The 22,374-nt window shown below is 45.6% G+C and overlaps 1 protein-coding gene across 4 annotated transcripts; it reads left to right on the top strand.

The window, feature by feature from the left end:
- Nucleotides 1-411: 411 nt before the first annotated feature.
- METTL13 (methyltransferase 13, eEF1A lysine and N-terminal methyltransferase) lies at nt 412-16,176 on the top strand. Of its 4 annotated transcripts, none has more exons than XM_025430332.3 (8): nt 412-836; nt 2,398-3,157; nt 4,440-4,639; nt 6,241-6,436; nt 7,285-7,452; nt 8,738-8,953; nt 11,118-11,249; nt 12,760-16,176. In XM_025430332.3, exons 1-8 carry the CDS (start codon nt 684-686, stop codon nt 13,032-13,034), a joined length of 2,100 nt encoding a protein of 699 aa, XP_025286117.1. In that variant the 5' UTR covers nt 412-683; the 3' UTR covers nt 13,035-16,176. The 4 variants fall into 4 exon arrangements, with proteins under 4 accessions (XP_025286117.1, XP_048968255.1, XP_025286118.1 ...); XM_049112298.1 differs by having other exon boundaries at nt 12,652-16,176; XM_025430333.3 differs by having other exon boundaries at nt 414-836; nt 2,593-3,157.
- The last annotated feature ends 6,198 nt before the right edge of the window (nt 16,177-22,374 follow it).

The following is a 22,374-nucleotide window of genomic DNA, read 5'->3' as shown; positions in this document are numbered from 1 at the left end:
GCCTCACTCCTCGCCTCGCGCCCTTGCACCGCTGTTTCTCTTCGGGAGCCTCCTCCAGCGTCCGCAGCCGGCCGCGCGCGGGGTCAGACGCGGCCCGAGGTCCGCTCGGAGCGGGAGGGGCCACCCGGCCGGGAGGGCCGCGCGGGGAAACCTCACACCGGGGAGGAGGCCCCCGCGCGGCGCGCACAGCCGACGGCGCGGCCCCGGAAGCGCGGCCCCGGAAGCGCGGCCCCTTCCGCCCGGACCTGGGCCCGAGGCCCCGCCCCCCCGCCGCGCGCAGGGAACGCTCGGCGCCCGCGTGGACCCCGCAGGCGCGTGGCGAGCGCGTCCCGGCCAATGAGGTGCCAGAGCCACCGCGCGGGGCGGGTCTGCGAGGCCGGCCAATCGCGCGGCCGCGCCCCCGGATGTGGTTGCGGGTCCCGCGTCCCCGCCCTGAGGTGGCGTGAGGGGGCGCGCACGTGGGGCCGCGGCCTGGAGCCGGGAGCAGCGGGGGCCGGGGGTGGGCTCGGCGTCTCGCGTGTGGGCGGGCGCGGAAGCCTCGTCCCTCTGGGTTTGGAGCGGGGGAGAAGTGAGCGTGGGTGTTCGTGGCGGAGCGAGTCCCGCCGCAGCGTCGCCGCCGGCGCGTGTGGGAGCCCGTCCGATGGTCCCTCCGCGGGCGAGTGGGACGGTCGGACGCCGGCAGCATGAACCTCCTGCCCAAAAGCGCCAAGGACTTCGGCTCCGTTGACTACTGGGAGAAGTTCTTCCAGCAGCGAGGGAAGAAGGCTTTCGAGTGGTATGGAAGCTACCTGGAGCTGTGCGGGGTGCTGCACAAGTACATCAAGCCCCGGGAGAAGGTGAGCGCGGCCTGGCGGCCTGGGTGTGCTCGGCCCCGGGCACCGAGCAGGGCGTCCGCGCTGGGCGCGTGCTGGGGCCCGGGCTCTCCGCACCACTCGGCCCACAGGAAGGTAAACGTGCCTGCTTCAGGGCTTTCAGAGAACAGACCTCCTGCCGCCAGCCCCTCCTCGAATCACTGATCCCCCTGGAAGAGGGATCCTTTGGGAGTCCGGGCGGGGATGGCCCCCTGGAGCCGTGGTGGGTGATTCTGTCCCTGTCCACCCTGTAGGGCAGATAGTGCCGGTGGCTGACGGACACGGGAGCCCGTTCACGGAACTGGTGTGGCTGGCACCCTAATTCAGGCACCGTGCTTAGCTCATCAGCAACAAGAGCCCTAAGGCACGTTCCATAAATGACAGCTGGGGAGTACAGTGCCAGCGATTGATGGAGACGGAACTGTATGTAGTGCAGGTGGGGAAGAGGCAGGGAGTAAATGTAATGTTCTTGGAGGACGCTCTACCTGCCAAGCCTCGTGCTGGGTGCTATGTGTGTTCAACATTTCAAATCTCATAATAAATTCTGTAAGGTTCATTCATTGCATGGACTTGGAAACTGAGGCTCTGAGAGCCAGTTTCTTGCCCAGGATCCTACATGTAGTAAGCGGCCACATGGGCTTTTAAATTCAATCCTATCTAGTCTAAGATTTATGCACTTTTCTAGAGATAGTGCCATTGGGGGAGAATATTTAAGGATCAATGTGCAGTTGCCCCACAGAGGGAGGTAGCAACTTGTGTTTTAAGTTTGGCTTTAGAAAATAGGAGAGTGTGGACACCGGGGGGCTCAGTCAGTTAGTGTCTGACTTCTGAGCTCAGCTCAGGTCTTGGTCTCTGGGCTGTGAGTTCAAGCTCTGCTTTGGGCTCCTGTACTGGTGGTGGAGTCAACTGAAACACACAAAGTAACAGAATATGGTCAGGTGGACCTGAAGCCACGAGTGGAATAGAGTTATGTCACAGCAAGGTTTTCAAGAGTCAAACAGGAGGTTTGAGTTCAAACTACTGTTTTTAGATTCTGTGACTTCTCTCACTTGAGTGTTCAATGCTTGCTTCAGGGAAAGCTTGGACTAGGTTGTTTTTGCAATATGGAAAGTCCCTTTTTACATACCTTGCATCATTGTGGCTGAATGTGGATTTTTTTTTAAATTTTATTTATTTATTCATGAGAGACACAGAGAGAGAGAGAGAGAGAGGCAGAGACACAGGCAGAGGGAGAAGCAGGCTCCATGCAGGGAGCCTGAGGTGGGACTCAATCCTGGGTCTCCAGGATCACGCCCTGGGCTGAAGGCGGCGCTAAACCCCTGAGCTACCGGGGTTGCCCCATGAATGTGGATTTCAAAGTGAGATTCTCAAAGCCGTAGTTTTTCAAGATGGAGCCTAGAATCACCTCTGTAATGGTGCTCTCTCCTGACAGTAGCATCTGCACCTTCTAAAAATTTGACAGCCATGCCGAGACTTGATTCTGGGAAGTATCTGCCAGTTATTCCTTTACCTTGATCACCTTCATCTTACTGGCTTTTTCCCTCAGGTACTGGTGATTGGGTGCGGTAACTCAGAGCTCAGTGAGCAGCTGTATGATGTGGGCTATCAGGATATAGTGAACATCGACATCAGTGAGGTGGTCATCAAGCAAATGAAGGAGCGGAATGCCAGCCGACGGCCCCAGATGAGCTTCTTGAAGATGGACATGACACAGATGGAGTTTCCTGATGCTTCCTTCCAGGTGGTGTTGGATAAGGGCACCCTGGACGCTGTCCTGACGGACGAGGAGGAGAAGACCCTGCAGCAAGTGGACAGGATGCTGGCTGAGGTTGGCCGTGTCCTGCAGGTGGGCGGTCGCTACCTCTGCATCTCCCTGGCTCAGGCTCACATCCTGAAGAAAGCAGTGGGTCACTTCTCTCGGGAGGGGTGGATGGTGAGGGTACACCAGGTGGCCAACAGCCAGGACCAGGTGCTGGAAGCAGAGCCTCGGTTCTCCCTACCTGTTTTTGCCTTCATCATGACCAAGTTCAGGCCAGTCCCTGGCTCTGCCCTTCAAATCTTTGAGCTCTGTGCTCAGGAGCAGGGCAAGCCTGTGCGGCTGGAGAGTGCCGAGCGGCTGGCTGAGGCGGTGCGGGAGCGGCAGCAGTATGCCTGGCTGTGCAGCCAGCTGTACCGCAAGGCCGGGCTGGGGAGTGTATCTCTGGACTTGTGCGATGGGGACACGGGGGAGCCACGCTACACCCTCCACGTGGTGGACAGCCCCACTGTGAAACCATCGCGGGACAATCATTTTGCCATTTTCATCAGTGAGTTGGGATTGCTCCCTCTCTTCCCTGGAGGGGCTGGCTCATAAGGGCTGGGACTTTGGTGGCTGGGTATGCTTTGGCCGATTTTATCTTGCAGGGGGTGGCACTTCAAGAGTTTAGACTAGTCCAGGCCTGAGGAAGAGGGAGTAGCAGCTGTCCAGCTACCTACTTAAGATTTGAGGCATATTTCTTCACATCTTCATTGCAAAAGCTTGGCAAAGTGTGAGAATGGGTTTGGTAGGGAGGAGAGAAAGGCAAGACAGATCAATTTAGGTAAGTCTCACAGTGTTGAGAGTTACTTTGTAACATGGAGTAACAAGCAGCAGAGTCAGCTCTGTAGCCTGTGAGCGGCATGACTTGGGGGGAATTTGCTGTGCTTCTCTGCTGAATTTAGGGAGACAGTACAGAGTAGTAGCTTAAAAAGTGACTATTTGGGTTCCAGTTCTAGCTCAGTCTGTTCTTGGTGGTGTGACCTCAGACATTCCTTTTCTTTGTGCCTGAGTTTCCTCATCTATAAAGTGATTTAGTTGACTGTGTCATATAGGTGTGAAAAGTGTAAGGTCTCTTAGGGTGCTGCTCCCACATGGTAAGTGCTTAATAAACAATAGTGGTGTTTAATGATAAGGATGAGGAAGTGCTTTCAAAAGTAGCAAATTCTAGACAATGGCAAGGTGTTGAAATCATCATGCTGGTGATTTGCTGACAGGTGAGCTATTTTCCCAAGTATTCCATAATCCTACCTGTCTACCTTTGGGAACAAATGGTATAACCAATATAAGCATGGAATTTGGGGCTGGACTGCCTGGGTTTGAGTCCCAGCCTCACCATTTACTAATTGTGGAAATTTACTAATGGTGTGGGAAATTAATTGGCAAATAACTTGGGCAAATAATTCAGCTTCTGTGTCTCAATGTCCTCATTTATAAATGGGAGTATTAATACCACCTGTACCTTAGACTACTGTGAGAATTCAATTAGTTTCTGTTTGTAAACTTCTTGGAATACTGCTTGGCATGCAATAAGCGCTAGCATTATTGCTATTTTTCTTGCAGTAGGTGCCTGCCTCTCTCCTCTTACACACAGGGTCATGTGGGTCCTACCATGTGTCTGATGGCTGCTTTGCTCTGGGCCTTGTGTACTAGGGAAGTGATAATCCTCAGTGGGTCACATTTGGAAGGGATGCTGGGCCTACGCCAAGGCTGACTCGTGGCCATGTAGGTCATATTGATTGGGGCTTGAACACTCTTCCCTGGACTCCCTGTCACCAGCTGCTTCTTTCCAGTCCCCCAGGGTCGGGAGACCGAGTGGCTCTTTGGCATGGAGGAGGGTCGGAAGCAGCTGGCGGCCACTGCAGGCTTCAGGAGGCTGATCACAGTGGCCCTCCACCGAGGTCAGCAGTATGAAGGCATGGACAGCATCCAGGCCGAGCTGTCAGCCAGAGTCATGGAGTTGGCTCCTGCTGGGATGCCCAGCCAGCAGCAGGTAACAAAGCTTTGGCAGAGCTTTCACAGATCTCTAGAGAAGTCATATTACGCAGGAAGGCAGAAGGTGTCTTGGAGCTGGGACTAGTGTCTCATCCCTTAGGCTGTTCCTGAGGGCATATCAACACCTCAGAACTGAGTGGTCAGTACTTAGTTCTCTTGTTTCAGGTAGTGAGAGGAAGGTGAGTAGTTGCTCTTTGGAGACCCATAGTAGCATCTGTGTTTGTGTGGCCTTTGAGACTCCACAAATGCTCTCCCCCTTGCAGGCTCCAGCTCTTTATACTGTGCATTGCTCAGAATGTTTCTCCTTACCCTTTTTTGTGCAGGCCTTCCTTGACCATTTTGTTTTCTAGAACCATCATTATCTGAGTGTAGAATGGAAAAGAGGCAAAAACAGCTCAGGTTAGTTTTCAGGATACTAGTATTGCTGGTCAGGTATTTTCCTGTGGAGGAAAACACTACTTTGGCAAGTAGTGTTTATGGTATTCATCAGCCTATACTGTCTTGTTCCATCCTGCTCATTGATTGGCGAATGTACTGCAGGTACTTTATCCATGATGGATAGGAAGGCCAGGGTCCCTAGAAGCTTGTTGCTGAAGTAACGGATTTGAAAAGATGAACCTAGACTCCCAGGTTATAGCCTGCTGTTCTGCCCACTAGGCTGTCTTGTGTTTGCAGATGAACGTGCTTGATTCTTCCTGGCAGACTCTGGGGTTGGTGTCCACCAGAGAGATGCAGATCCTGTGGGGAGGTCATTTGTCACCTTCTGTCCAATGCCTACATCTCTGTAAAGTCCGAGGCCCCTGGTGATTATGAAATTTTCTTGGAGGTCTTTAAAAGATTAGAAAGGAGAAATGATTAGAAAGAGAGAGTAAAGATTAGAAAGAGAAATGGAAAAGTCTGGGGGGGGGGGATGTATTTTTCTCCTAGTTTTTTTTCCTGTTTAGAAAAAATAAGGGAAAAGGTGAGAATAATTGGGGGAAGGGAGAGATTTTCCAAACTTGGAATTTTTGCTTTCCCTCTGGATTTTGTTGTCTTTATCCCTGTTCAGGCTCCTTCTCTCATAGTTATAGTCTTCTCCTGAGTGTTCCCTCCAGCTTTTATGGAAAGTCCTTTGAGGATTCCTAAAGAGAAACTCATGTGTTTTTTTTTTAAGATTTTATTTATTTATTCATGAGAGAGAGAGAGAGAGAGAGAGAGAGAGGCAGAGAGACACAGGCAGAGGGAGAAGCAGGCCCTATGCAGGGAGCGTGATGCAGGACTCGATCCCGGGACTCCAGGATCACGCCCTGGGCCAAAGGCAGACACTAAACTGCTGAGCCACCCAGGAATCCCCACTCATGTTTTTTTCTTAGGGAGAACCCATTGCATTTCACTGAGGGTTTTGGAAATCTTTGTGCTCAATTGGTTTTCAGAAGAGTGAATTAAATCTTTTGGGATGTGTTGAAAGGCTCAGGAAAGTTCAAGGCAAACCTTGGAAGTTCTTGCTGTCTAGAACCTTGATATGGGGATTCCTCATATACCCACAAAGGGAAAGGGTTATAATTCCTCATGTTTCTTAATTGAGGTGGTGTTTGACCACATCTCTTTTTATATCTTCAGGTGCCCTTTCTGTCTGTGGGTGGGGACATTGGGGTCCGGACTGTTCAGCACCAAAACTGCAGTCCCTTGAGTGGCAGCTACGTGGTCGAGGATGTGCAGGGGGATGACAAGCACTATTTCCGGCGGCTGATCTTCCTTAGCAACAGGAATGTGGTGCAGTCAGAAGCAAGGTTGCTGAAGGATGCGTCTCACAGAGGTGAGGTATCATCAACACACTAGTAGGATCCAAGTGGACATGGCTGGACTCTCCATCTGGGTGGTAGAAAGACCTGGCAGCTTGGCTAAGATGTAGGACAGAACTGGGTACCTGTGGTCAGAGGCACAGGGCTCTGCAAGTTGTCCTGTTACCATCTGGGCTCTTAAAGTGTAAGTGGCAATAAGCAAAATAGAGGTGTATGTTATTCTTGAGCAGAGCCTGGGTCTGAAATGATGAGGGGCTGGGGAGGTGGTTCACCAAATAGTTGTGATTATCACTTTAATGCCTTCAGTTTAGAGGCTGTGTTGCATGTTGCTTCATATGCATCTGTATTATATTCATTAGTAAACTTCTGTGAGATGAGCCAGAAACATTTAGAGCCTCTCCATAGTGCCACCTACTAGTATGTTTCAGAGAGGCTTTAGAGTTGGTGAGTACCTTAGAGGTCACCTAGTCCAGTGCTATTCAGTAGAACTTTCTACATTGGAGGGAATGTTTAATAATCACTTAACTGCCCAATATGGTCACCATTAACCATGTGTGGCTCCTGATCATGTGAAATGTGGCTGGTTGCAAGTAAGGAATTGAATCTTTTTAAAAAATTGTATTAATGTTTATATTTCCATAGCCTCAAGTGGCTGGAGGTTACAGTATTGGGCAGTGTAGATCTAGGCCATGTCCTCTGAGATTTTTTTTTTTTTTTTTTTTTAAGTAGGCTCCATGCCCAGTGGTATGGGTTTTGAGTTGAATCAAGCTCACTACAGCAGAGTGCTGCTGATGTGGCTCCCCTTCCGCAGACTACAGTGCTAAGTAAGCATAGGACCTCATCATCTCTCTCTCTTCTTTAGCCCAGAAGAAACGGAAAAAGGACAGGAAAAAGCAGCGGCCTGCTAACACTCCCGAGGACCTCTCAGCTGCCCCAGGGCAGTCCATTGACAAGAGTTACCTGTGCTGTGAACACCACAAAGCAATGATTGCCGGCCTTGCCCTGCTGAGAAACCCGGAGCTGCTCTTAGGTGAGGGAAGTGCCCCTGCCCTCCACAGGAGGGGCCTGTAAGATTGCCGATGGATGCTGTGTCAGCTGGCTTGTGCTTCGAGCACAGCGATTAGAGACCAACAAATGCTCATACAGCAAAGCTTGCTTCTTCCCAGCCATCTCCCAAGTTAATTTAATAAACATTCAGTAACTTTTCCCTCAGCTCTAATTGTGATCTTGGAATGGCTGCGTGTGTGGATGTCTAAATTTTTTGTTTATTCATTTATTTAAAATATTAAGGTATAAAATATATTCAACGAGACACAACGTACACAGATTTTAAGTTGTTCAGTTTGATGAGTGTCTGCTTATGAGTCTACCCATGAAACCAGATTAACCTTTAAAATCATGACTCCAAAAATGCCTTTGCATTTTAGAAGAATTTCTGGCTTTTCAGTCATGTGTTATAATTTGAGCACCAGATGCAATTCTTACTTGAATTTCTACTTAAATAAAAAAACCTATATTGTAGGCAGTACAGTCATAGCCTTATTACTAATAACAGGTTTGGCTCCAACTACAGTGGTAAAAAATACTCCTTTTTCTATCTAAGCTTGTAGCTGTTCACCTGAAGTCCTGAGTGTGTCTTACTGAAACACCCTGTATTTTTGGCCTGTATAGGTGCTGATGTATGTCCCTAAAGTCTCAGTTCTTAGGTTTAATCCTCAGATATTAATCCTCTATTTAGTGTCTCCTTGGAGTGATTCTTGTTTCTTGACTTCTATCCTCCTGTGGTAGCTGAGGTTTCTCTTTACTTACAGCTAGGATTTGGGCCTTTGTTTTCCTGTGATTTCTGGAACTCACTCACATGGATTGCTGTCGCTAGGCTATGTGTCTGAGAGGGCAGTTGTGGCCTTTGAATTGAAAGCTGAGGCAGAGGGCATTGCATCTCCACTGCTTTGTGATCTTGAGAGAGATGTTGGCTATCATCCCTCCCAGTTAGATTAAGGGGAATCTAATAATGCTTATGTTAGAGATGGTGATACGATGTCAGCTGAGTGCTTGGGGATCATTAAAGGTCTGTAATAGTAACATACTGGTTCAGCTTCTGGATCTAGTAAAGAAAGGATTGTGTAACCAGGGGTGAGTTTTCAGATGTCAGATTGGCTTCTACATTTCTGGGATGAGACAGAGAGGCTAGGCCTCTAAACTGTGTGTCCCCTGGGCAGAGCCAGTAATCCAACTTCCTCCTTTCCCCTCCCCAAGGATGGTATAAAACTGTCAGCAAGCAGATTGTCAAATGATACTGTATTCTTTTATTGCAGAGACCCCCCTGGCAATGTTGGTGGTAGGCCTGGGTGGGGGCAGCCTCCCCCTGTTTGTCCACGATCATTTCCCGAAGTCCTGCATTGATGCTGTGGAGATCGACCCCTCCATGTTGGACGTGGCCACTCAGTGGTTTGGCTTCTCCCAGAGCGAGCGGATGAAGGTCCATATTGCAGATGGCCTGGACTATATTACCAGCCTGGCGGGAAGAGAAGGTACTGCTATTGGAGACTTTGGAGGGGTGCTGAGGGAAGATTAATGCAAGGTTGTCAGGCCTGCAAGGGCCTCTAGAATTCATCTCTAAGACAGCAGCATTAGCATTGTTCCAGTCTTTGACTGTAGATTTGTTTATTCCTTGGTTGATGTATTGATTCAGTGAATACAGGGTGCCGACCATGTGCTCAGCACTGTGCTAGGGGTTGGGCTACAGCAACAAGTGAAACAGTCCTGTTTCTGCTTGTGGTGCTAACAGATCAGTGGGTCTTTCTCCTGATTCTTTTCTTAACTCTGTGTTCTTGTCACTTCCTCATCCTCCCAAGAAACCTAAGGTCTGTAGTGGGTGAGGAAAAGAGGAAGAAAAGTTGGGGTGTGTGTTGGGAGTGTTTTTTTTCAGTCTTTCAGCTGGAGGTGAAGCCAGAGATAGAGCAAAACAGCATTCATGTAGATCAGTGGCTGTAAAGCTGAGGAGCATCAGGCAGTGTCTGCAGACATGTTTTTGATGCGTGTAACCGCAGGGTGAGGGTACTTCTGACAGTGAGTAGAGACCAAAGATCCTGCTAAACACCCTACAGTGCACAGGACAGCCACCCATGACAAAGAATTATCTGGCCCCAAATGTCAGTAGTGCTGAGGTTCAGGAACCCTGAGGTAGATGCTACTCCGTGGGGATGCTGATGGCCGTGCTGCTGCTGGAATTGAGACTCCATTTTGCTCTAATAATTCGTATCCCTGATTTATGACAAAAGACATATTAATGTTCTGCAACAGCTCCTGTGATCCTTTTGCCACTTGATATGGAGGCTGGGGATGGTGCTTCCCAGAGCCTGAGCCCCTCAGGGAGAAGTCAGTCAGGTTGGTTCAGTCTTAAGTGGACCTGGCGAGCTCAGGCCACCCACCCCTCCTGGTCTGCCCATTCCATCGCTGATACTCTGGTTCTCACTGGATTAGGGCATCTCCCAGTAAAGGTGTGGCAAAGCAGGATGCCTGGGGTGAGTACCTTGGTGCTGGGGTGGACAGTTGGTGCAGAGATTTTAATTGCAAACTGAATTTAAGGATATCAGAGATTACCTCTGAGGTTGGGGCCAGTGTGGGGGCCCAGGCCCAACACAACTAGTACATGTGAAACATTGAAAACTGCCCTAGGCTCATGGTAGGCTGTCAGTGCGTGACATGTTGCTGTATTGACAGCCATTTGATGGGTTTTGAATAATCTGGCAGTCACCTCTAACAACCACCTTCCAGATCATTGGAGGGCTCCTACAAATGTGGGCAGTGGTTGTTCTTGGACTTTGATAAGCTGACATGTTCTGCTCTCTTAAGAAACCCAAACAAGATCTGTGCTATGCCCTGTTATGGGCATGCAGTAGTCCTAAGTCAGTATTTATGAATTCTTGAATAATTGGTATCATAGTCTCAAAGTTTGCTAAAAGTCAGTAGTATTGTAGGCTTACCCCTTGTAAAAACTGTTTTCATTATAGCAAGGACCTCATCCAATGCATCATCAGTTCTTTCTCATTTAGCAAAATCTTTCTTGAGCCATCTATTGTTTGAGGACTAGAAAAGATACACTAACTAATTTGAGGACATTTTCTCCCACAGCCATTTGCAGAGTCCGCCCTTAAAGGCTTAGGCAGCTGCTTTGCTGCCTAGCAGTAGTTCTCAACTTTGCCTGATTTGGTGATTACTTGGGAGTTGAAGGAAAATACCAGAGGCTTCCTATCTCCTCTCTGACCTGTTCCTCCCACGCCAGGGTTTTTCACTCAGGTGGTCAGGAATGGAGCCCAGATTCTCAAAGTATTTTGAATATTCCCAGGTGACTAATGTTCTGCCTGGATTGAAAATTACTGGTATAGATGGACTCTTAGCCAAGTAGTAATCTTGCTAGCATGGACCCCATGAATGTGTGTGCCTTTGAAAGGTTCTTTAAATACGGAGGAAAAGATCAGATAAAGGCCCTGTCTTTAATGTAAGGGGCTCACAGCAGAACCCTGATTGACCACGACTTCCGTGGACAGCGCACTTAGTGCTGTTACAGGCAAACGACAGTCTCCATGTCATCCTTCTGACTTAGCCACCTGTGGCCACCACAGGTCACAGGGAATATAGGGAGTAGGAATGTAAATGGTGGTAGACAAAGACTTGTTTGCTTCTCTTTCCCAGCACGGCCCCGCTACAATGTCATCATGTTTGATGTAGACAGTAAGGATCCAACACTGGGCATGAGTTGTCCACCACCAGCTTTTGTGGACCAGCCTTTCCTGCAGAAGGTCAAAAGCATCTTGACTCCGGAAGGTAGGAAGTATAAAAGGTTAGGGAAGGATGAGGGGTGGGCCCTTTCAAAATTGTTTTGTTTTAAATGAAAAATGTGCACGTCATAAGTGTAGCTTAGTGAACTTTCCTGAGTTGAACACACCCATTTACCAGCGTCAAACACAGAACATTTGCGGCACCCCAGAAAGCCTACCTCTTAGGTCCTTCCAGTAACTCATCCTCCTCTCAAGGATAACCCCTATTCTAACTTAAGTCAGTATAGCTTGGTTTGTTTTTGTTTTTAATGATTTTATTTATTTATTCATGAGAGACAGAGAGAGGCAGAGACATAGGCAGAGGAACAAGCAGTCTCCCTGTAGTGAGCCTGATGTAGGACTCGATCTCAGGACCCCAGGCTCATGACCTGAGCCGAAGACCAATGCTCAAGCACTGAACCACCCAGGTGCCCCAGTACAGCTTAGTTTTGCCCATTTTTTTTCTTCGTATAAATGGAATCTTATGGAACATACTGTTTGCCTTCTTTCACCAAAGATGATCTTTATGAGATTTATCCATAGCGTTGTGTTTACCTTTTTCCTTTATATTGGTGTGTAGTATCATTGTGTGTCTATACAACATTCATTTTTCCATTCTGCTGTTGTTGTAAGATATTTCCTACTTGGGGCTTTTATAAGCAGTACTGATATCAACATTCTAATAGATGCCTTTTGGTGAGGTATATTTGCAGGTGTGTTATATATTTGTAGGTAGGGTTATATATAAAACATTTTTGTAGGTAGGGTTGTAATTTGGATCATAGTTTACTGGTAAGCTGGGGTTTTCTAGATGTTGCCACACAGTTTGACAAGGTGTAGCAATTCACATTTCTCCCAGTTTGGTCATGCTAGCTACTGCTTGATTTCTTTCCATGTGGGCTGCACTAGGCTGTGCTGTGTCATCTTTGTAGCATCCTGTTTTCAGATAAGGAAACCAAGTAAGGAGTCTTTGCCGGGGTGACACAAGGTAACAAGCTGCACTCCAACCCCAGTGCTTGCGACTTGGAAGCGAGAGTTCTTAGTCCATATTGACAGCCTCCCAGATGTTTTGATTTGTGTCAGGTACTTGAGTGAACAGAGTTATTTGGAACCTTCATTGTCACAGGTCATGGTAACCTTGGTCCTCTTACTGGCTGATAAATATTCCATAATGTACGTCAGGAAGCTAACATCCCTGTGGAATTAGTACATTTTTTTCTTGGGGTATGTATTCTTTCTTTCTCAAAGCAATTGTTTGGGAAACTGAGGCACGGAGAATGGGAATTTGTTAGCACAGAAGAGCAAAAATTAGCTTCAGGTTTTCTCGTAGTTCACGTATTCCCCATGCTCTTCTCTGTCTTCATATGCGGTGTGTTCTCTGCAGACTCACCGCAGTTTTGTTTTCCTAGGCCACCAACCTCCCTGTGGCAGGAATTGGTATATTCCTCAAGCTGAATCTTGCCTCCAGCATGTCTCCTGATCTGAAGAACATGACTCTTTTCCTTCCCACCATATAGGTGTTTTTATCCTCAACCTCGTGTGCCGGGACTTGGGGCTGAAGGACTCAGTGCTGACCGGGCTCAAAGCAGTCTTCCCTCTCCTGTATGTCCGGCGAATTGAGGGTGAAGTAAACGAGATCCTGTTCTGTCAGCTGCACCCAGAGCAGAAACTTGCCACATCAGAGCTCTTGGAGATGGCCCAGGCCTTGGAGCAGACCCTGAGGAAGCCTGCGAGGGGTTGGGATGACACTTACATACTGTCAGATATGCTCAAGACCGTGAAGATTGTGTGACTGCTTGGCTGGGAAGTCTGTTCCGCTTCCTGCCCACACTGACCTTGGGCTCCTAGCCTTCCAGAGATTGAAGAATTATAATGCACAGTATTTTTTAAGCCTCATATTTTTCTTGGTTTCATACTCAGTTGCATGCGACCTCCAGCTTAGTGAGGTTGCCTGAAGATCCGGGGAAATAAAAAATGTCCTTCCCATCCTGTCCTCTTTAGTACCACTTGGATTGATCCCCTCTGCTTCCTGTGCTGTGTCCTTGAGTAGGATTCCCTGCTGGAGCCCCCAACAGATGCTGATGCCTTAATGACTATACACCAAGCTCCTTAGGATGGAAGACAATCAAATTTGATTGCTGGTTTGCTTTCACTTTATCTTTCTACTGGTTCTGTGGGAATGATCTCAAGTGAGATAGCATAGTATTCTGTGCCAGAAGACTATAAAGAGAGTAGGATTTCCATAGATGTGAGACAGATTTGTGAGAACATCTAATCTACTCTGTCTCCCCCCAGATGGAACTGCTGCTGACATGATCCCAAGTTTTAAGAATCTATTAACCCACTTTAACAACTTTCCTCAACTACCCCAACCTTGTAGCCTAAGCTCTTTGTTCTGTTCTTGTGGAAGGGATGGATGTAAGTGGTCCCATTACTGCATGTCAGAGACAGTCGACTAAAATCTCCAGTATCAGTTCACTCTCCTTCATTGAGTGACAGCTATATGTGGGACCCAGTGTAAAGACTGCGGTGGAAGTAAAGATGGTTAAGAATGGCTAGAAAACATGGATTAGTAATAAAAACGAACATGTTCCAGTAACTTACTAAGTGACTCACATACACTATCTCATTTAATGAAATAAACGAAAGTTAAATTAAAACCACATCTAACCCCAAGTCTCACTTGAGCCTCTCACAGCAGTCCTATCTGTTTATTGAAACTAAAACCAGCAGTTCAGAGATTGGCTTGAATTTCATCTCCTCTAATTATGCCAAGGCTGACTTAATGAGCATCACCATGGAAAATAAACGTCGTCACCATCTACCACCCCAAGTTACTTCACAGGTTCTTTCAAATGGACTCTAACCTCCTGAGGTATAGCATATTTCAAAGTTAGAGTGTCATCTTTACAAAATTGTATTAGCTCATTGAGGAGAAAGGATGTAAGGACAGAGGGTTTTTGGATTTTATCCATTGCAAATACTTGGTATTTCTTAGGGGATGATCTTTCCCTGGAGCCATCATGTAAAGGGAAGACTATGTCTTGCAATGCCCCTGTACCTCAAAGGGCTCTAGTTTGGGAATCCTCTATTTTCTAATCTGTAAGTTCACTCAGTGTTAGGACAGGTGATAAAGGAATGGGGTCTGAGTCAGAGGATCTACTCTGCCATTCTGTTCTCACTCTCAAGCTGTGCTGACTTTGGAATAGCACATTTGGGTGGCACAGCAAGCTCAGGATTTACCAGAATGAAGATGAGGTCTCCACAATATCTTGGGAAAGTCATCCAGGGAATTAAGCAGACTTCTTGGAAAGCCTTTGGAAGTGGGAAGAGGCTGTCATGGGTGATGATAGTTGTCTTCAAAATTTTGGAAGTCTGTGGGTATGAAAGAAGAGTGATGTTGAGTATGTGTTCCTCCAGAGACTGAAGAAGGATCAGTGGGCAAAAATTATAGTTGGGCAGCTTTCAGCTTCATTTCCTACAGAGAGATTTGTACCAATGGAGACCACTTTGGTCATGTACACGTGGTGACTCAAGGCTGTTTACTCAGACACTGGTCTTAAGCCCCCTTGGTGTGCTCCTGAAATTGTGAGGAGAGGGTATTCATTATTTGTGTGTATTGCTAAATGATCACTGCAGTAAGCCTAGTTAACATCTAAGAGCTGTTCACTTTTGCATTGATGACACGCAAATTGGTCTTAATGAGAATTTTGCCTAACTTGAGGCATTGGAAATCTGCAGGAGGGGGAGGCCTGTGAACTCAAATACCTTCCAGACTAGACCAGTAACGTAAATATATGAAGTGAGCAGGCTAGGATGAAGCCTGCAGCAAACCAGAGAATAAGTGCTCTATCAAAAGGCAGCCACTGTTCTCCCAACTGAGAGCTGTCCTGCAGGAATGCTCTCCCAGCAAAGCTAGATCTTTTAAGAAAAGCCAGACAACCTGAATGTATTTGTGTGTGTGACTATTAAATAATGGCCAGTCAGAAAATATCTTCAAGCCATATTCAACCTATGGGCAGGTAATTTGCATCTTCCACCATGGGGGAAAGCCTACAGAGCATGTGAGAATCTGGCATACACCCAGGCTCTGAGTGAACGTAAAACAAGGAGCAAGCTGATAGCTACCAGTCCCAAAAGTCTTAAAGTCCCATCCTGTTAAGTGACCTCCATTTTCTGCAGTGGCTACTCTTGAGATGGTCCCAGCATCCTTGGCATAATGTACAGTTTCACTTCCCAGGACTCTCAGAGGCTGAGTGATAATAAATCACCTGATAACCCCTTCCTCCTGCAAGACAAGTTCTGCGACAATGTAAAATTGATTAGGCTGGCTGTTGCCCCTTCTCTACCATCCCTCGACACACTGGTTTTTCAGTGTGTGCCTCCAGTCTTCCATCAGGGCTCAGCTTGCTAATAGCCATTTCTTGAGTCCATTCCTATGTGGTAAACCAGTAGTCTCAGCTTCCTATTGGGGTCATCTGATAATGGTAATAATGGTCCCCAAATATGTCCATGTCCTAATCTTGGTAATATGTGAATATGTTACATTACAGCTGCATAGGGGAACTAATGTAGCAAATGGATCTGATATTGTAAGTCACCTGACTTTAAGATAGGAGATTTTTCTTGATTATCTGGGTGGGCCCAACACGATCACAAAGGTCTTGAACTGTGGGAAGGGGGCAGAAAAGTCAATGTCCGAGTGATGCAGTATGAGGAAGATTTGACTGATGGTTTCTGGCTTTGAAGAAGGAGAGAGCTCGTTAGCCTCTAGAAGCTAGAGCCTCTAGAAGAGGTCAGAGGACGGATTCTCCCCAAGAACCTCCAATAAGGAATGCAGGTCTGCCAACATCTTGATTTTAGCCCTGTGCGACCTCTTTCGGACTTCTGCACTATAGAGATATAAGATAATAAATGTGTTTTGTTTTAAGCCATTAAGTCTGTGGTAAATCATTACAGCAGTAATAGAAAACTAACATACCTGGGAAACTTGTGTGTGTGATAAGAACTTTTAAGATCTACTCTTAGTAATTTTCAAATATACGATATCGTAGTATTAATGATGGTCGCCATGTTGTACATTACGTTCCCATGACTTATTTTATAACTGAAATTTTGTACCCTTTGACCCCCTTCACTCATTGCATCTACCTCCCCACCCCTGGCTCTGGCAAACGCCCAATCTGTTCCCTGTATTTATGACCTTGGTTTTGTTGTTTAAGATTCCACGTGTATGGTATTTGTCTTTCTTTGACTTATTTCACTTAGCATAATAGGCTCAAGATCTGTGTTGTCTCAAATGGCAAGATTTCTTTTTTTATGGCAGAATAATATTCTGTTGCATACACACACACACACACACACACACACTTTTTTTTTTTTTTTTTAATCCATTCATCCAATGGTAGACACTTTGGTTACCTGTTTTCACATCTTGGATATTATAAATAATGCTGCAGTAAACATAGGGGCACATACATCTTTTCAAGTTAGTGTTTTAATTTTCTCCAGAGAAATACCCAGAAGTGGAATTGCTGGATCACAAGTAGTTATATTTTTTATTTTTTGAGGAGCCACCATATTGTTTTCCATAGCAGCTGCACCATTTTACATTCTCACCAACAGTGTACTACCTGGGAAACTAAAAAATACTTCCGTTTGGGCTCCACCCCCAGAGATTCTGATTTAATTGGGCTGAGATGCAGCCTATGCATCAGACTTGCCATAAAGCTTTCTAGGTGATAACGTGCAGCCAAAGTTGAGGACCACTGAGGTAAAATTTATGTGAGCAGCTATGTTAATAACATATGCTATAGCTATGCTATGCTATTCCCATTACTGCCTTAGCTCTGAAATACAAGCAGCAACAGTCATTTGATGGAATATGCTCTCCTCCCACTTTGTCTAGGAAAAACACTGCCTTTACTGGACTCATGACACTCTTACACCAGATGTGTAGGTTTTTCCCCCCCACACCAAGCAATGCTCCAACTTACTAACACCAACTAGGTGTCATACATTCAGTTAAAATTGGACACTTCTGCCTGAGGTTAGTGCAGACCTAGAGCCACTACCCCCCCCCCCCCCCCCTGTCTTACTCAACCCCACTTCAATATGCCAGTTTCAAAATCCCAAGTCCAGGTTGTTTGTGCTTCTGACCAACTGGCTATAAGGCAGAGGTTTCCATGGCCCCTCCTCAGGTTTGATAATTTGCTAAAGCAGCTCACGAAACTCAGGAAAACAGTTAACTTGCCAGTTTATTATAAAAGGTTACAATTCAAGAAGAAACAGGTGGACGAGATGCACAAGGGAATGTGGGAAGGGGTGTGGAGCCTCCATGCACTCTGGGCATGCCACCCTCCTTGCGTCTCCACGTGTCTCTACTGAAAGCTCTCAGAACCTGTACTCTTGGGAGTTTTATGGAAGCTTCATCATGTAGGTATGATTGATTGTTAATTCAATTTCCAGCCTCCTCTCCCTTCCTCAGAGAATGAGAGGGGGGTTGAAAATTCTAAGCTTCTAAGCATGGCATAGTCTTTCTGATCCAGGAACCTACCAAGAGTCACCTCATTAAAACAAAAGATGCTCCTATCAACCAGGAAATTACAGGAATTTTAGGAGCTCTATGTCAGGAACTGGGGTCAGAAACCAATTTGTATTTTGTATTATTTCACACTTCAGTACACCCGTGCACACCTCAATCTCTTAGCCCTTTGAGTGGATGACAAGGAGATCAGCTTGCTCTATAGGGTGCTTTTCTCAATGGAGCTCAGCAGCCCATTCGCCAGTATGACTGGACCCTGAGTGTACTTCCTGAGGACTTCATTAAACCATAGGTAATCCAGTTTCTCTCTTGTAGTTTGTCTTGTCATTTGTTTCTACAAATTTGTCAATAAGTAACGGTTGATAAGAGGTAGAATCCTTTTAAGATTTTATTTATTTGAGAGAGCATGAGCAGGGGGAGGGGCAAAGGGAGAGGGTTAGGCAGCCTCTCCACTGAGCAGGGAGCCTGCGGGGCTCAATTCCAGGACCCCAGGATCATGACCTGAGCCGAAGTCAGACGCTTAACCAACCCAGCCACCCAGTCATCCCAAGAGTCTCTCAAACTCTTAGGCTGAGTTTTTCTTATATTCAATAGTTTATTTTTTATTTTTATGTTTATTTTTATTTTTTGTTTATTTGTTTATTTTTGGAGATGCTGTTCTATGCCCAACTCCATGCTTGTGCCAAGGATAGAAAGGAAAGAGATACAGCTCCTGACATCACAGAGCTCACTGTCTAGCTTGGGAATAAGTTGCAGCACCTGGATGAGTTCTGGGACCACATGTGCATAAAGTGTGAGGAATGAACAGAAGATGATCGGGTGTTTGCTGAGAGTCTTACATGTTTGTTAGACAGGTAAGAGTCTGGTCTCAATAAAACCACACCTTTAAAGTGATTGAAAGTGGAACCCAGGGCAGCCCTGGTGGCTCAATGGCTTAGCGCCGCCTTCAGCCCAGGGCCTGATCCCGGAGACCCAGAATCGAGTCCCACGTTGGGCTCCCTGCACGGACCCTGCTTCTCCCTCTCTCTGTGTCTCTCATGAATAAATAAATAAATAAATAAATAATCTTTAAAAAGAAAGAAAGAAAGAAAAGAAAGAGGAAGAAAAGAAAGAAAGAAAAAGAAAGAAGAAAGAAAAAGAAGAAAGAAAAGAAAGAAAGAAAGAAAGAAAGAAAGAAAGAAAGAAAGAAAGAAAGAAGAAAGAACAAGAAAGAAAGAAAGAACAAGAAAGAAAGAAAGAAAAAGAAAGAGGGACCCCACTGTTTTGTTTTCCTAGCTCAGGTCTTACCAGGTTCCCGTGCTTCCCAGTAGATGGCACTAAAGATCACACTGAAGTTTGGGGTGTCTACAAAATTCCCCTTGGGAGAGCAGAATTCTTTTTTTTTTTTAATTTATTTTTTATTGGTGTTCAATTTACCAACATACAGAATAACCCCCAGTGCCCATCACCCATTTACTCCCACCCCCTGCCCTCCTCCCCTTCTACCACCCCTAGATCGTTTCCCAGAGTTAGCAGTCTTTACGTTCTGTCTCCCTTTCTGATATTTCCCACACATTTCTTCTCCCTTCCCTTATATTCCCTTTCACTATTGTTTATATTCCCCAAATGAATGAGACCATATAATGTTTGTCCTTCTCCGATTGACTTACTTCACTCAGCATAATAACCTCCAGTTCCATCCACGTTGAAGCAAATGGTGGGTATTTGTCATTTCTAATGGCTGAGTAATATTCCATTGTATACATAAACCACATCTTCTTTATCCATTCATCTTTCAGTGGACACCGAGGCTCCTTCCACAGCTTGGCTATTGTGGACATTGCTGCTAGAAACATCGGGGTGCAGGTGTCCCGACGTTTCATTGCATCTGAATCTTTGGGGTAAATCCCCAACAGTGCAATTGCTGGGTCGTAGGGCAGGTCTATTTTTAAATCTTTGAGGAACCTCCACACAGTTTTCCAGAGTGGCTGCACCAGTTCACATTCCCACCAACAGTGTAAGAGGTTCCCTTTTCTCCACATCCTCTCCAACATTTGTGGTTTCCTGCTTTGTTAATTTTCCCCATTCTCACTGGTGTGAGGTGATATCTCATTGTGGTTTTGATTTGTATTTCCCTGATGGCAAGTGATGCAGAGCATTTTCTCATGTGCATGTTGGCCATGTCTATGTCTTCCTCTGTGAGATTTCTGTGCATGTCTTTTGCCCATTTGATGATTGGGTTGTTTGTTTCTTTGGTGTTGAGTTTAATAAGTTCTTTATAGATCTTGGAAACTAGCCCTTTATCTGATATGTCATTTGCAAATATCTTCTCCCATTCTGTAGGTTGTCTTTGAGTTTTGTTGACTGTATCCTTTGCTGTGCAAAAGCTTCTTATCTTGATGAAGTCCCAATAGTTCATTTTTGCTTTTGTTTCTTTTGCCTTCGTGGATGTATCTTGCAAGAAGTTACTGTGGCCGAGTTCAAAAAGGGTGTTGCCTGTATTCTTCTCTAGGATTTTGATGGAATCTTGTCTCACATTTAGATCTTTCATCCATTTTGAGTTTATCTTTGTGTATGGTGCAAGAGAGTGGTCTAGTTTCATTCTTCTGCATGTGGATGTCCAATTTTCCCAGCACCATTTATTGAAGAGACTGTCTTTCTTCCAATGGATAGTCTTTCCTCCTTTATTGAATATTAGTTGACCATAAAGTTCAGGGTCCACTTCTGGATTCTCTATTCTGTTCCATTGATCTATGTGTCTGTTTTTGTGCCAGTACCACACTGTCTTGATGACCACAGCTTTGTAGTACAACCTGAAATCTGGCATTGTGATGCCCCCAGATATGGTTTTCTTTTTTAAAATTCCCCTGGCTATTCGGGGTCTTTTCTGATTCCACACAAATCTTAAAATAATTTGTTCTAACTCTCTGAAGAAAGTCCATGGTATTTTGATAGGGATTGCATTAAACAGTGTATATTGCCCTGGGTAACATTGACATTTTCACAATATTAATTCTGCCAATCCATGAGCATGGAATATTTTTCCATCTCTTTGTGTCTTCCTCAATTTCTTTTAGAAGTGTTCTATAGTTTTTAGGGTATAGATCCTTTACATCTTTGGTTAGGTTTATTCCTAGGTATCTTATGCTTTTGTGTGCAATTGTAAATGGGATTGACTCCTTAATTTCTCTTTCTTCAGTCTCATTGTTAGTGTATAGAAATGCCACTGACTTCTGGGCATTGATTTTGTATCCTGCCACGCTACCAAATTGCTGTATGAGTTCTAGCAATCTTGGGGTGGAGACTTTTGGGTTTTCTATGTAGAGTATCATGTCATCGGCGAAGAGGGAGAGTTTGACTTCTTCTTTGCCCATTTGAATGCCTTTAATGTCTTTTTGTTGTCTGATTGCTGAGGCTAGGACTTCCAGTACTATGTTGAATAGTAGTGATGAGAGTAGACATCCCTGTCTTGTTCCCGATCTTAGGGGAAAGGCTCCCAGTGCTTCCCCATTGAGAATGATATTTGCTGTGGGCTTTTCGTAGATGGCTTTTAAGATGTTGAGGAATGTTCCCTCTATCCCTACACTCTGAAGAGTTTTGATCAGAATGGATGCTGTATTTTGTCAAATGCTTTCTCTGCATCTAATGAGAGGATCATATGGTTCTTGGTTTTTCTCTTGCTGATATGATGAATCACATTGATTGTTTTACGGGTGTTGAACCAGCCTTGTGTCCCAGGGATAAATCCTACTTGGTCATGGTGAATAATTTTCTTAATGTACTGTTGGATCCTATTGGCCAGTATCTTGTTGAGAATTTTTGCATCCATGTTCATCAGGGATATTGGTCTGTAATTCTCCTTTTTGGTGGGGTCTTTGTCTGGTTTTGGAATTAAGGTGATGCTGGCCTCATAGAATGAATTTGGAAGTACTCCATCTCTTTCTATCTTTCCAAACAGCTTTAGGAGAATAGGTATGGTTTCTTCTTTAAACGTTTGGTAGAATTCCCCTGGGAAGCCATCTGGCCCTGGACTCTTGTGTCTTGGGAGGTTTTTGATGACTGCTTCCATTTCCTCCCTGGTTATTGGCCTGTTCAGGTTTTCTATTTCTTCCTGTTCCAGTTTTGGTAGTTTGTGGCTTTCCAGGAATGCGTCCATTTCTTCTAGATTGCCTAATTTATTGGCGTATAGCTGTTCATAATATGTTTTTTAAATCGTTTGTATTTCCTTGGTGTTGGTAGTGATCTCTCCTTTCTCATTCATGATTTTATTAATTTGAGTCTTCTCTCTCTTCTTTTTAATAAGGATGGCTAATGGTTTATCTATCTTATTAATTCTTTCAAAGAACCAACTCCTGGTTCTGTTGATCTGTTCCACAGTTTTCTGGTCTCAATTTCGTTGAGTTCCGCTCGAATCTTTATTAACTCTCGTCTTCTCCTGGGTGTAGGATCTATCTGCTGTTTTTTCTCTAGCTCCTTTATGTGTAAGGTTAGCTTTTGTATTTGAGTTCTTTCCAGTTTTTGAATGGATGCTTGTATTGCGATGTATTTCCCCCTTAGGACTGCTTTTGCTGCATCCCAAAGATTTTGAACGGTTGTATCTTCATTCTCA

Source organism: Canis lupus, chromosome 7, assembly GCF_003254725.2.
Source record: "Canis lupus dingo isolate Sandy chromosome 7, ASM325472v2, whole genome shotgun sequence".
Taxonomy (NCBI): Eukaryota; Metazoa; Chordata; class Mammalia; order Carnivora; family Canidae; genus Canis; species Canis lupus.
This window is presented reverse-complemented; position numbering and strand designations above follow the sequence as displayed.

What these genes read in the sequence shown, in the direction of transcription:
- METTL13 (XM_025430332.3), top strand. Translation starts at nt 684, where the DNA reads ATGAACCTCCTGCCCAAAAGCGCCAAGGACTTCGGCTCCGTTGACTAC. An exon ending in ACATCAAGCCCCGGGAGAAG is followed by an intron (nt 837 to 2,397) that starts GTGAGCGCGGCC and finishes TTTTTCCCTCAG; the next exon opens with GTACTGGTGATTGGGTGCGG. An exon ending in GGATGCCCAGCCAGCAGCAG is followed by an intron (nt 4,640 to 6,240) that starts GTAACAAAGCTT and finishes TTATATCTTCAG; the next exon opens with GTGCCCTTTCTGTCTGTGGG.